At 38.1% G+C, this 14,977-nt stretch overlaps 1 protein-coding gene across 7 annotated transcripts in view; it reads left to right on the top strand.

Annotated features, from left to right (window-relative positions):
• The window catches only part of DENND4C (DENN domain containing 4C), a 134,045-nt gene that overhangs the window by 51,623 nt on the left and 67,445 nt on the right, over positions 1 to 14,977 (top strand). For all 7 annotated transcript variants that reach the window (XR_012656156.1, XM_075067309.1, XM_032797541.2 and 4 more), the window contains exons 9-17: positions 211 to 355; positions 1,845 to 2,020; positions 7,124 to 7,224; positions 9,135 to 9,353; positions 10,436 to 10,581; positions 11,821 to 11,856; positions 12,005 to 12,135; positions 13,060 to 13,192; positions 13,714 to 13,920. Coding sequence is in view for 6 of the 7 variants with exons in the window: in XM_075067309.1 (XP_074923410.1) it covers positions 211 to 355; positions 1,845 to 2,020; positions 7,124 to 7,224; positions 9,135 to 9,353; positions 10,436 to 10,581; positions 11,821 to 11,856; positions 12,005 to 12,135; positions 13,060 to 13,192; positions 13,714 to 13,920 (1,294 nt within the window). In the remaining variant the exon portion in view is untranslated. The remainder of the gene's footprint in view (positions 1 to 210; positions 356 to 1,844; positions 2,021 to 7,123; positions 7,225 to 9,134; positions 9,354 to 10,435; positions 10,582 to 11,820; positions 11,857 to 12,004; positions 12,136 to 13,059; positions 13,193 to 13,713; positions 13,921 to 14,977) is intronic.

Here is a 14,977-nt window from a genome sequence, read left to right as displayed (position 1 = left end):
TGTTTGCAATAGTGAAAATCCTGTAGTGAGGTGGTAGTTATTGACTAGCTATTCATAATGACGTGAATTGAAGCCAGCAACTCCTCTCAGCCTGTCATAGTTCCCAGTAAATGCCTAGCATTTTGATTGCTGTTGCTGTAGCAATTATTATATCTTTAGCTGTATGTTGAACACTGTTTGGATCCAAATAATCTTCTCTTCTTTTTCTAGTGGAGCAAACTTCAGTACTTTGCTGATGAATCTTGGACCAGAAAACTGTGCCACTTTGTTACTCTTTGTATTGCTAGAGGGCAAGATCCTGCTGCACTCTCTGAGACCAGCTGTACTGACTGGAGTAGCTGAAGCTGTAGTCGCTGTAAGTCCAGGATGTTCTGTACAGTAGTGAATGAATGAAGTCATTGCTGACTCCACAGTGCAATTTTTCATTATGATTTCCACTCTTTTTCATCACCAGCTGGAGTTGACCCCAGACCCCTTCCTTTTAGCTTGAAAATGCTCATGCCTAGTCTCAGCCAAACTATGACAGAAAGAGCTTGCAGTCTTTTTGTGTTACTGTGTTTATATTGAAATGGCACTGTTCTTTGTTTTATTTAAGTTGCTGACTCTTTGCAGTCCTTGACAATTGCTTCTGGGGTATTTAATGGTTGATGCTTTCCAAGGTAATGGAATGCTGACTTCTTGAGAAGTCAGACACTGCAAATAGCAGGTCAGAGGTCCTAAAGAAGGGTCTTTGTGTCCTTCAGGAGCGATACCACAGGAAATCTTTGGGCAGAAGGAAGGTAACTGGGAGTTGGGAGCTAACTCTTACTGACTCTCTGGAGATCTGTACATCCAAATTCAAATGCCTCAGGAGACACTGGAGATGTACTTTTGAACCAGATGTCTTTCCTTATGCCAATAATACTGGTCTCTTTGTGGGTTAAATTAATGGAATGTGTTTAAAAAAAAACAAAACACTTTTGAGTTATTAGAATGACTCAGAAAAACACTTGCATAAACTCACATGGCTCAATCAACTCTTGTTGAAATAAACAGTCCCTTTTCTGAATCAAAATTAATTGCAAGAAACTTCAGCCTAAAACTTGAGAAGAAACCTACTCTGAACCTCTCTCTTTGGCTTTACAGTTCTCTTGAGTCCTATGCTTATGATGATCATGATATCTCTGTTTGGTGGGGGAATAGCAAAGTTTGAAGCTCAGATCTTCTTTGGTTTCTGAAATCTTTTGTTAATGCCTTATTGTTCACACTTCAGTGCAGCTATATTTTTCCTCTTGGGGCAGGGGGGGGGGTCTTATCAACATTTTTTTTTTTTTAACTTTTTAGTAAAATGTTTGCAGAATAGGTTAAATCAGGTTAACAATATACTTTTCAAGTGCATTTTCATTTCCAGTGCAAAGCAAATGAAATGTGGGTGTATCAGTGAGGATATTGCAAGCACAGTTGGTGAAGGAACTGTAGCAGAAATCCATGAAATTCCTGCTTCCTCAATGCATTTTTCTGAGGCCTTCAAGAGTGGCTAATATATTTAATATTTGACTGTAAATTAATATGTGATTGCCCTAAATAGCTGTTTTACAGCAGTGGCATTTTGTGAATGTCCATTATGAGTAGGTCTCAGTTATGACCATTAAAACTATTGGAATTGCTACAGTTTGTTGTGCAGCCTTTAAAAAGTGCACTGAAAAACCTGTGAGGTAATCTTGACAGTGGCTTGAGTTGTTGACTTTAACACTGCTCTTAGTATTCTTGTTTATTTCCTGTATTCACCAACTTCACTTGTTTTTTATTGTGCGCTATCTGTGTTGTCCTGTTTAATACATGGTTTCATTTCATTTTTCCTTCAGATGATATTTCCATTTCAATGGCAGTGTCCGTACATCCCTCTGTGTCCTTTGTCTCTGGCAGCAGTGCTCAGTGCTCCTGTTCCATTTATAGTTGGAGTTGATTCACGATACTTTGATCTGTATGATCCACCACAGGATGTTGTTTGCATTGACTTAGACACAAACATGGTATACCTGTAAGTTTTTGGTTTTTTTAAAAACTTTTACTGATTTTTGTATAGGGATCCAGAAATCCCTAAAGTAACCAATAAGCAGACATGTGTACAGGGATTCTCAAACTTTTGTACTGGTGACCCCTTTCACATAGCAAACCTCTGAATGCGACCTCCCCTTATCAATTAAAAACACTTTTTAATGCATTTACCACCCTTATAAATGCTGGCGGCAAAGTGGGGTTTGGGGGTGGAGGCTGACAGCTCACGACCCCCCTCACATGTAATAGTCTTGTGACCCTTTGAAGGGTCCCAACCCCCAGTTTGAGAACCTCTGGTATAGAAGACTGTTTCATCAGCCTTTCTCTTTCTGCTGCTGCTAATGTTTCATAGCAAACCAAAATGTACCAAATCGGCCTCTTGGGCTAAATTCAGAAGTGTGATGCAAGTGGTGGTGTAAATCTGAGCGGGGAAGCGTTGCTGTATCATAATTTGAGGGGGGTGGAATTGTAAGACAGAAAAATCAAGTGATCAGAGGGTGTAAACTAAAGTTGGGGAAGGGCCTCCATCTTATACCATCCTGTTGGTTGCTTTCCCTGCTGCAATCTCACCCTTGCACCACCATTTACACCATCTCTGAATTTGGTCTATATGAGTGAAATACAATTCCAGATATGTCCTGTGAGCATACAGATGTTCAGTTTAATGTAAAACTTTCAGCTGAAATAGAAATATATTTAAAATGCTGATGTCCACTTTTCAGGTCCTTTGTCAAGCATGAATTTAGTCTTCCAAATCATTCGGGAAGCTTTAGTTCCTTTAGCTGGATGAGAGTTATAATGACATGAGGCATATATTGTGTGGAGAAGAAAAAACTTCCATTAAAACTCAGACCCTTAGACTGCATTTCTAACCCTGTTGAATTTAGTATATAATAAGATGGCAAATGGGTCTGTGGAAAACAGCAGATGTGTGAGGCCAGACATGCTCTAGAGAAGAATTTTTCTGGTACTACAAAATTCAAACTCTTGAATGCTCACTAGTCAAACCACAATTCTTTTCAAAACCACATTTTATGTACCAAGAATTACATTCAAACCATAATTCTGAAGTGGGAGGAAAATATCCGATAATGCTGCTCTGAATTTGCCTTTGGCAATATTAATTATGTAAATATTTCAGTTGAAACTATATTTCTTTCTATTGCTTCTACATGCAATGCAGTACAGACTTGATTTCTGGTTAACTTCCATTATGTTATTTCAAATACTGCACTGTATAGACAAATGAGAGGAGGAGTGACTGAAGTACATGTTGGACTAGCTGAATGACTGCATAAGCCTTTTTCTTGCTGTAATAAAGAACTTCCATTAATCCAATAATCACAGGCTCTTCTGAAAATGCTAACCTACTAGTGTTAAGTGACCCCTATCCATATTGAAACTGAATGAGTAGAGTGTTTCTATCTTCAGTTTATTTTGTGCATCTCAACATTTTGCATATAATCAGTTTTATTGTTTCTACTGTGTAGTTAGTTAGTTTTCCTTCTTTGTCTGTCACACAGCAACAATAGAGAGAATTTTAAAAAAGTAATTGAGACCACAAATCTCAGAGGGATTCTGGCAGCTATGGTACCAAAAACTCCTTTTTTTTTTTTTTTTACATTTTTTTTTTTTAAGATGGTTAGATTTCATGTTAAATGTGTCCTTTTAATTTTATAAACTGTGTATAAGATATACTATGCTTCATTAACTGTTGCTGTTTTTGTGTTATTGTGAATGAGTTAACTAAAAGTAACTGCCTCCTTTATGCAGTTGTCTGTGCAATTCCCTTTCTCAAAGAAAAGTTGACCTTTCTTTCCTCAACGTCTTTATTAAAATGATTTAAACTTAATCATTAATGTAAAAATAAGATGTTGATTAATTTAGACTTAATCAGTTAGTGAATTGTCTCATGCCTTTTAGGATTATTCCAGGCTAGTGGAAACAACAATCTTGAATGATGATGTTGGCTGTAGTTGCAAACTGTACATGTTTTCTTTTCCTCTGCGGAAATACATTTTGTGAGGTGCCATGTCAAATTTTTAACTCTAATCAGATTTTCATGCTTAAACATTTGAGTTACAATTAGTCAAAGGGTTTGATTCAGTTTGAACATTTTTTTTCTTTTTCCTTCATGTCAAGTTCCTGTGATATTTATTGAAAAAAGAAGTGTTTCCTTTCAACTACTGCAGGACTCACTGTCCCTGTGGTAGTATCAAAGGAAATACTGCAGAACAATGCTGCTTGTGTATTTTTTTTAAAATATAAATATTGCAGAACTTGTTCTTAGCAGTCCACTTGGGAGACTACTACAGAAGGAATGGTGGCTAGGAAGAGGAAAATAATAGAATTGAAAGCTTTTTTTTCTTCAATGTAACAATAGCTTAGTATTTGGTTTTGGGGTATTTTTGTTTAAAACACTGCCAGTGGAGACTTAAGTTTTCAGTCATGGAGATGTGATTCTCCAGTGTATAGTGGTGCGGTATTAAGTAGAGATAGAAGAATTGCAAAAGGTTCCGTTCAAGTAAGCAGCTGAAAGTTTCAAGAATGCAAAACTTATTTGGGCTAGTTACTGGGTTGGAAATCTTCTAGGAACTAGACTTCTTGTGAGACTCCCAGTAGTTCCTGGCACTAACTTAATTAAAACCTGGTGGTGAAGAACAGTGGCAAAATGTAATGTTTTAAAAAACCTCTCAAACTTAAAAAACAAAAACAACAAAAAAATCTTTTGGTTAAGGCAAGGGACTGGGACTCAGGAGACCTGGTTTCCCTGCCTAGCTCAGTCACATAGGTTGCTGACCCCGACATAGACCTTTCAGAAGTGCTGTGCCAAGTCTTCATTTATTCACTCTCATTTAAGGTTTTGCGTGCCAGTAATACATTTTAACGGTTTTAGAAGGTCTCTGTCTGTAAGTCTATAATATATAACTAAACTATTGTTTTATGCAAAGTAAATAAGGTTTTTAAAATGTTTAAGAAGCTTCATTTAAAATTAAATTAAAATGCAGAGGCCCCTGGACCAGTAGCCAGGACCTGGGCAGTGTGAGGGCCACTGAAAATCAGCTCGTGTGCTGCTTTTGCCACGCATGCCATAGGTTGCCTACCCCTGGCCTGTGTTTTCGAGACTATCACCTAAAATTATTTGCTTATTTTGGCTGTTTTACTGATAGCAACTGTAGCCTCATTTTCAGAGGTGCTGAATACCTGCATCTCCCACTGAAGTAGATTGGAGCTGTTGGTAGCTTCACCTCTGGAAATACGTACCCTCCTTGTCTTTCCTCACTTGCATAATGGGGTATTTCTTTATCTCGGCAACATGTTCATGCAGAATCCAGGTCAGTGAAGTACTTTGCATGGAAGACTGTATAGAAGCGTGAAGTGTTATGAATGAATGTTATTGCTGGCTTTTATTTTATTCAAGCCTCGTTCCTTTTTCCGTGGGGAGGTGCATTTTATTAAATATAACAGTGCTGCTATAATGAAGCTAATTTTGAAAGACCTTTACAGCTTAATAGAAAGGATAATATTTTTCAGAAAGGCAGTCTTTTCTAGTACAACAGTCTCAACTAGTCATTGACAAGTGTCTTCTGAAAGCATTTAGTGCTAGTAGCGCTGTTATCGTAGACTGGTGAAGCATTATTTACTGCCAGCAAATGTTGAATGGCTTTCATTCATCCAACATTCTCTTTAGTGCCTGTTCTTTGTTGCTGTCAGACTATATCGGCAAAAGTAATAATGACAATCTTTTTGAGGGAGGTTGTTAGGAAAAGAAGAGTTTGGGATTAAAAAAAAAAGTTTCTCTTTTTCTTTTATTTGTTGAACTGGAGAAACAGTACAGCCAATGTTGCTATAGAGAGATCAGGGAGAGAAAGTGGGAGGAGAGTTCCCGGAAAGCACAACTGCAAGCGAGGGATCACAGAGTTCTAATCTTGGCTCTGACTTGCTGTCTAGTTTTTGACAGCTCTTGCTTAGATCCTCTGCCTCAGTTTCCTCATGAGTAAAATGGGAGTGATCTTGCAAAGACCCCTGTGAGGCTGGGCTCATTATTTGTAAAACACTTTGAGAATGAAGAGATCAGTATGGTTGTTAAGTGTTTCCTTCTTTTGTTTATAATTTCTGAAGGCAATTTTATCTCTAGTAAAATATATCTATCCCCCCCCCCCCCAATAAGAATGTAATCAGCTATACTAATAGTGATCCAACAATAGGTGAGCAATCTTATTATTGATGCAAAGCATTCCAGAAGGGAGGCACATACATGCCTACAGTTCTCAGCATTCACCCCCACCCTTTCTGTTTGTTTCTTCTCTGCTAAACAAGGACTTGCATTGTAGGAACTATCTTTCTAACCAAGGAAGAACCTCCGTTTAGGCCAGTTAACTGCGTTGCTCAATCAACTGTGTGGCTCTCCAAGTGTGTGCTGAATTCTCAGCCTTCCCAGTCCCTGCTGGCCTAGTATTGAGACTGGAAATAGACATTGAATCAATGTCTATGGTACATGTGGCAGTGCAGCATATGACCATAAAGATACCAGGCAGGACCCCAATATTATTGTAATTTTACATGCCTTTTAATACTAACTACTCTGATCCTAAGTGCTATACTTACCCTTTTCTGCCATTCAGCAAGCCTATATTTTATATTTATACTACAGCTATTGGATACAAAATGGAATAGGAATAGGAAGCTCAGAAAGTGTTTTCATGTCAGTCAAGTGCAGATGAGCCTGATTAAATTATTTTCTTCAATAAGATAAAAGGAACTACTTTGAGATTTATTAAAGCATTGATTTAAATGTCTAAACCAAATCTAAACAAAAGTTCTGGTTTCAGGTTAATCTGGGGTCAGATCCAAACTCAGTTTAGACTGCTATATTATTTGGAGGAAACAAAATAGTTTTCAGTTCTGTTCTTTCTACTGTGTATTTTATTTCTACACAGACCTTTTCACTACTTTTATTTCTTTCTCCAATGCCATTTCCTTGTTTTGGTATTGAGCCATCTTGAAAGTGAAGTAACAAACATTAAGTTTTCATACACTTACCGTTCTTTTTTATTTTGCCTGCGTTGCTTGTTTCACTATATAGATCGGATGATAAGAAGAGCGTGAACTGGAAACAGCTTCCTAAGAAGCCCTGCAAAAGTCTACTCAACACCTTAAGGAAATTGCATCCACAGCTGGCGTCGGGTAAAGCATGGGGATGGGAAAGAAAGCTGCCCTATGCAAGGGAATTACAATAATTTTCACAGAATATTTATTTTGCTGATACAAACCCACAACTCTTAACAACTAAGAACCATGGCAATAAATGTAAGGCCATCCCTTTAAGTACATGGCATGAAATTTTTGCACTTTTACTTTGCTATCATTCTGAACTTTAAACCATATGAAGATTCTTTCCAGTTCTGAACATAGATGGGGCTGTCAAAAGGGAGTTGTGTTTAAAACACAGTTCAAACAAAGTTCCCACTGAACCACATTTTGGAAATGAATCCGTTATGTTCGTGTTAAACCATTACTCTAAATGATTACCAAGATAACTGAAAAAATGCTAAGGATATGTGGGCAATACATTTTCAACTGTATTTACATAACCTGCTGAAAATGTGAGTATAAAAGTTCAATAAGTAGCTTAAACTCTGACCAAATATTTGTAGGGAAATTATGCGTTTTGTTCAGTGAATAATTTCTTATTTTGACTTGGCCCTGTCTAAACCAACTGTTTGGGAGGAGCCACATTCAAACTATTTTCAGACACTACTGCCTTTGGAGTATAGATATGACCTTTGAATATAAAGTTCTAAGTTGATTTAATAATACACACCTTACACTGAACTGAGGAGGTGGTGCTGGCTCCTGTGTCACAAACATATAAAGACTGTAAAATAAAGGACACATTCAAACAGAAATAATATGCCATGATTTAAGGAATTAAATGACTTTCTGCCTTTCCCTCTATTTTCAATAAGCTTTCAGTGAAAGCCTTGTGTATAACTTTCCCTTTTTTGAGTTCTCTCAGCAGGATATATTAAAAGTCAGATGTTATAACTAATACAAAACTGCTATAGGCTCAGTTCCAAATTTCACTGGAGCAGAGGGAATGGTGTACATCAAATTGGGTTATTGCTTTTATTCTTTTTCACTACACATATTAAGTTAACACTGCCAAGGGAAAAAATGTCATAAAGATAGCATAGAAATGGATTTCTCTTGCGGGTGTAGGAAAAAACAGTCTGCCACACTCAGTTTTAGAAGACCGAAGCCCCTTCGTAACACAGTAAACTACAATCGTAGTATTAAAACAAAACTCCTACAAAAAGTCTTGATATTCTAGTTTTTTCTCTTAAATTTCACAGAAATCTTAGAAATGAACTGAGATAGAGATGATATTGATATTACAGGGTTGAAGCAAGGCCACCTGCGGAGTGACAAAATAAAAATAAATGTAGCAACATAGCATACTGGGGGTAAATTTTTAGCACCTCTCATCTACTTGTGCTTTCACAAAACTGTGAGAACACATGCATGTGCCCACTCATTACAAGTGTAAACCCTGCATGCCACCTGGCTGTTTCTAACACTTTACTGCACAGAGATGTTAGAATTTTTAATATGTGCAGGCACTTCTATGTGCATATGCAATTTTACAATACATAATAGGGAAGCCAGGTGGTGAGTGAGGTGAAAACTTGAATTTTAATGTTGATTTGTGTACTGATCCATTGCAAAATGATAAAATTCAGTTTAGGAGGTGACAGGTGTTGTAATGGATCCCACTTTAGTTATCTAATATCCAAGCAGGACTGGCTGGCTTGCGGAAAAGAGATCGCTTGTGTGCTTGTAGCTGTTTTAATCTGGCCCAGATGATGATAGGGAATGGAAATAGATGTCATTTAATGGTTCTTCATGGGCCCACTTGAAATAAGTTAGTAGTCTCAGGATTAGCAGAGGATCTTAGTTTCCTGTATTGTCATTCTGACAACTTTCAGGAATGCTAAGTATAAAAGGAAATAAAAATCTGTCTTGGGTGTTCCTAGGATAGTCTGTTTTAATGTCGTCCATAATAAAGCTCACTTTCCCTTTGCTCTTGTTTCTAGTTCACAGAAAGACCCAAGACGGCTCTGCGGTGGAGATGACGCCTATAGAGGCAGATTTCTCCTGGCAGAAGAAGATGACAGAACTTGAGATGGAGATCCAAGAGGCTTTTCTACGCTTCATGGCGTCTATTTTAAAGGGGTACAGAACATTCCTCAAGCCAATTACCCAGGCACCTTCAAATGAAACTACTGCTGCTGATTCCTTGTTTGACCTTCAAGGTGAGACTGTCCTGGATCACATCAAGGCAGGGTTGGTGTTGTGGTGATTATTATATTAGTGCCCACAGGCCCAGTGAGGGTCAGGGTGTCATTATGCTAAGTGCTGTCCAAATGCATTGGTGGACATGGCCTGTGCTCTGAAAAGCTTAATTGCAGTTTAATTGCATATTTCGCATTAACATCACATGTGAGAGCAGAATCTTGTCCTTTGAAGTTATTTTGAATCTTTTAAATGTTGCAATTTGATTAAAATACAAGTAAAGCTGGTCAATAATAAATAGCATCTATGTGTTGTAACATCGCCATTGTGCTAATGTAACTGTAGGTCTCGCCATTGTTGAAGGTCTGACAAAATCATCTCGCAATAATGTGACATTCTCGCGTCCACATTTTTTAAGGCGGCTCTTGGGATTATAGAAACTTTGCAGCTTGTATTGAGAATAAATGCCCTAGAAGCCAAGCCTTAGTGGCCTGATAACAAAGAGAACAAACTAAAGTATTGTTAATTCTACACAGGGTAAGAATAGAAAACTTTAAGTGCGGGGGGGAGAGGTTAAGAATGCAAGAAATCAATAGGGAACACCAGCTGACTCCCTTCAATTCATTCTGGTTGTGTAGACTTTTCAGATAAGCTGCTATTTTGACAGAGTTAAGAAGTTCTTAGTGAAGATAGTGAAAGGGACACTCTACTTGTGAGAGAAGTTTTAAAAATACTTTCCAATCCTACATCTGCTCCTGAGAACCCATACATTTTTGCAACCTTTTTACAGTCACTTTTTCTTGTGTTTTTGTATTTTTTTCTGTCTCCTTTCTTGCTGTGTGAAAGTAGTACACAAGTCCAGGAAACTAATTACACTGGGAAATGGTATTAGTGACTATCCACCATGTACTATCTAATGCAAAGTAAGCAAACTTTAATTTAAAAAAAAAAGGCAAAGCAACAATTTGAAATTTAAGTAATTTTAGGTGTTAGGATAACAATTGGCAGGCAAAACACTTGCAGACAAATGTGACGTTGTGTTTTTCTTTTGAGGATTCATCTTAAAACTAGTATTTATTTTTTCTAAATTTTTTTTAACCAGGATTTTTAAAAAGTAGGGACCGTGCCTACACAAAGTTCTACATGCTTCTAACCAAAACACAGATATTTAGCCGCTTCATAGAAGAGTGCAGTTTTGTGAGTGACAAGGATACCAGCTTGGCATTTTTTGATGACTGCATAGAAAAGGTGAAAAATTTTATTTCATTCTTTTTTTAAAGTATTTATGCATTGCTGTTAATTGTGCTTTCATGTCTGTGGCTTTTAGTCATAAAAGTGGAGCAGCAGCAGCTGTTGTTGTGAGATAATGGAGTTTGCTGCGGTTATCATTCAGAGTCATTTTCCCTTTCGTCTTATTGCATTTTTATCTTATTTTTGGTTAGTGTAGGAAACTTGCATTGGGCTCCCATAACTTCTCCAATTAAAAGTTACACAGTGTGATGTTTCATGAAAAGAAAAACTGAGACTGCTCTGAGTATGTGGCATGCCATCTCCACCCTGCTCCTCTCATACCTCCATCAGATGCAGTCTAAATATTCACCTGTCTCAGTCAATCTCTAATCCCTAACCATCCACTCCACTTGTCATGCTTCACCCCCAGATTTTCGTTTAGCTGTCATTAGAATGTAAGCACCAGGTACGTATTTATAAAGTAGCAAGATGTGTGCCAAACACAACTGCTCAAACTTCTTTTCATTTTTGCATCCCTTACTCCCAACACCTTTCTTTTTTATGAGTATTGTCTGTGTAGATGATCTTGATTGGGCAGGGATTTTTCCGTCTTGTCTGTAAATGCAACTGCTGCTCTAGATGGTTTTAGAATAGTTCCCAAGTCCCACCCATGTTCAAAATGTAATTCCCTCCCAGGGTGTAATTCCAGTCCAAATTGACAGTGATTTGGTATATCTTAATCTGTAAAAGGCCAAGTGCATAATTCACAAATAAATTAGATGATCAATAATTAAGGAATTTTTTTCATCTGAGTGTGTTCTTTTTATTAAAAGAGTACCTTGGTTTTGGTAGTATCTTGGTGTCTGGCTCAATTTTTTAGGATTCTGGAATGAATCTTTTTCTCCTAACTATTGAATTAATGTATCATTGGGTAGGAAGACACTGTTTTCTTGGAGATAATATAACTACGCTAAATTAAAGGAAGAGAAGTTTCATTTTCTAAAATTAGGATTACTTATTTAGTTTGCTGACGTGACTGACCTGAAGCTTGTTAAGAGAGCCTGCTCCTTTAGCTTTCAGTAAAAGGAAGGAGTATTTGTAATGGAGATTATTTGCATTCAAAGTAATATGACAATGTAATTTGATTACCTTGGTGGCACAGTAGAGGAAACAACTTCAGTGAAAAATATGTATATGTAAAAATACTTAGTTTTTTGTTTTACCAAGAAGCTCTAACTAACTTTTTCCTCTTTCTAGCTTTTTCCTGATAAAGGAACAGAAAAGGGAGAGAAGGTACTTGTCTCCTTTATGTTTGCTTTCAGGGGTTTCTGATTGCAAAGTAAAAGTGAAAATATTATATGAGTGGGAGTGGTGTTCGAATATGTAGAAGAACCATTACTAATGTTGAAACTAGTGTTTTTGTCCTGATACTAATTTGCAGGTTGATATAGATTCTGCAGAAGATACACGGTTAATTGAGCTTGATGAGTCACAGAAGAGTGAACACACAGTGTTTATAATGCCACTAGAACCTCCCCCTGATGATGGACAGGCCCGAGCACCCAAGTACAGGTATATTGCAAACTAACAAAGGTGCTGGGGGTCTAGAAAACCGAGTCAAGTGCAATGGGGACTTATCCCTTTAAACATGAGTGCACATAGCTATTGCATCTTGCTTTAAGCCCCTACCTAAATTTGCAGTGTGTTAGATATAAAAAGACACTTGACAACTTGAATTATGGTCAGTTTCTGCAGTATGATTAGAAGTTTTTTTTCTTTTCTTTTAAATACCAGCTACTGATCACCACCTGGAAATCCTTACTTCTAATTTCCCTATGTGTGTTCCATGTTTTCCTCCTCTGCTGTTGCTGTGTGCATATCATACCAACTGCAGTGGAGTATGCCTGTTTCAGTCAGGGTATCTAGTGAAACTGCAAAGGACCACTGAGCCCCTGCTGTGAATACACTCCATAGACTGCCAGCAAGGGATCTGTCCTTTTGGATGCCCTGTGCTCTTTAACTGGATCCCATGAGTCCAAAGAGTGGTAGAACCAGCCCCTCTCCTCCCACTGTGGCTATTCTGCCACCGCCAGCCTTGTGGAAGTATCTGTGGCAGGAGATGCCTAATTCTCCAGTTGTCCTGCCCTGTGAAATGTTTGGAGGTTTCAGGGTTGCTCCTGCTTCCAGCTGCTCTCTCCTGATTCTACCAGCCACTGAGGTATGGAGGCCTTGCTGTCTCTGGTGGGCTGATGGATCAAAGGGGAGTCCTCCTGATGTCTTCCCCCTAACCTTCTCTCAACGGGAAGAGCCTTCCTGTCCTTCCACTCGCTCCCATTCTGTGGGATTCTTTACAAAACATTCTTTGATCTCAATGTGCTGAACCCTTCAGCTTGCAGGCAGGAGGCCTTTGCACCACATATATAAAGTTGGAGCAGAACAACTAAAAGATTTGGAAATTTAAATATGACACTTCACTTTTTTTTTGTTTTTAAATAGCTATAAAAACTTCCCAAGACTAGATTTTGAGCTCTTCGACAGGCCACAGGAGCTCAAGCTTTCGTTCAACAGGCACCCAGCTGGAGGTAACATTTCAAATAGTCCAGCACTCATGGCAAAGAGGACAAAACAGGTTAGATTTTCAACTAGTGCTGCCTTTATATAATATAGTGTGTGAGAGCATCAAAAACGACGTTGGTGTTGGGTAGAATTGTTACCACCCATTTATGCTAGAAGTTAGTGTGGTATCTAAAGAATAGATGTTTATAACTTTGAAAAGAGATGTATGTGTAGAGGAATGAATCCAAATAAATATGAATTTACAGAGGCAGTGCTTCCTGTATCTAAGGCTATGCTTCAGAGCCAAACATGTGTTGGTGTTTGATATAATACATGCTATAATAAAGAAATTTGGAGTAGATTTGAAGTGGTATTAGTATGCATTCTCTTCCCCACCCTATGAAGAGCTTTACAGAAGGGAGACTGATGAGAAATACAGATTAACGTTCATGTTTGCATGGTTTCCTCCAGGATAATGAGCTGCAGCATCCCATTTTAAGAAAGCACTATCTGATTTAAAGAAACTTTCCTCCAAATTCAAGGTGTTCTGTATTTTGTGTATTTGTATCCTTTTTGTTTTCTGCCTTTTTACAGGAGATAAAAACGGCCCATAAATTAGCCAAGAAGTATTACACAAACCCACCACTGTGGGCTAAGTGCCTCTTTAGTCACTGTTATAGTCTATGGTTCATTTGTCTGCCAGCCTACATCAGAGTTTCCCATCCCAAAGTCAGAGCACTGCAACAGGCATATGACATTCTTATTAAAATGAGGAAAACCGACGTGGAACCACTAGATGAGGCAAGTACCCTCCCCTCCTCCCCCTCCCCCCCAAAAGAAAAAGCCCACGCTTATTCAGTGGGATTAAGGTACAAGAACATGTTAATTGTCAACTGTTAATGTTTCACTTCTAAAAATAAGTAAAGTTCAAGCTTGCTGCCTAGCTTACAACTTTTGTTTTTAAATCTTTTTTTAAGCCTTATTGAAATAACGTTCTGAAAGCTATACAGTTAGTTTGGGAAGCTGGAAATTAAAATTTTCAACATTACCATGCTAGCAGAGGCAGTTGTGTCATAAATTGGAGGGTGGGGGTTATCACCTCTCCTGAGATTATTGGTGCAGAAAGCATCAACCATCCACCTAGGATTCTGCCAGAGCAAGCCATCTTGAAAATAGCATCGTATAGCTCCTGTAAATATGACTATATTTTCAGGTTGTAAGTGTATTGTCAGCATCTGTCACTGTCCAATGTAGAATTTAATCTACTGGGCAGTACTGGTTACAGTTGAGTGCGTTCATTTTGTCCTCAAATGTCTGTTTTTGAAGCAACTTAAAACCAGGCTATTTCAAATAACAATAGGCTGTTCTCACTAAATGTACGTTTTGAGTGTTTTTATATTTGCTGTTTGAAATAACCTATGTAGAAAGTGTGACCAACATGTCAGACCTGGCTGTAAAACAGACTAGTACTATTCTGGGAAACTTGGATGGCTCAGAGGTGAATATATTGAAAATGTCCCTTGGTCTAAAGCCTCTTATCTCCAGGCATATAGGAACTAGAACTACTGATCTGAGTTGAATTTGAACTAGGAATTATCCTGTGACTGCTACTTGACCTACTTGAAATGAGGCTAATGGTCCCAGTACATTCCCAGTGGAGGAGTATCCATATCACACAAACCACTTCCACAGTTACATTAATGAGGCACAGTATGAGGTTACTAGTTAGAGAAACCCGGGGATTTAATTGGTATAGAGACTAGGTTTCTCTCCCTCCTGATCCAGGGTTGAAGCACCTTGATAAGACAAGGTGGGGAAGCTAGTACTGAGGTTGCCTGTGTTCTATGTGCTCTTTGGA

Source organism: Chelonoidis abingdonii, chromosome 6, assembly GCF_003597395.2.
Source record: "Chelonoidis abingdonii isolate Lonesome George chromosome 6, CheloAbing_2.0, whole genome shotgun sequence".
NCBI lineage: Eukaryota > Metazoa > Chordata > Testudines > Testudinidae > Chelonoidis > Chelonoidis abingdonii.
This window is presented reverse-complemented; position numbering and strand designations above follow the sequence as displayed.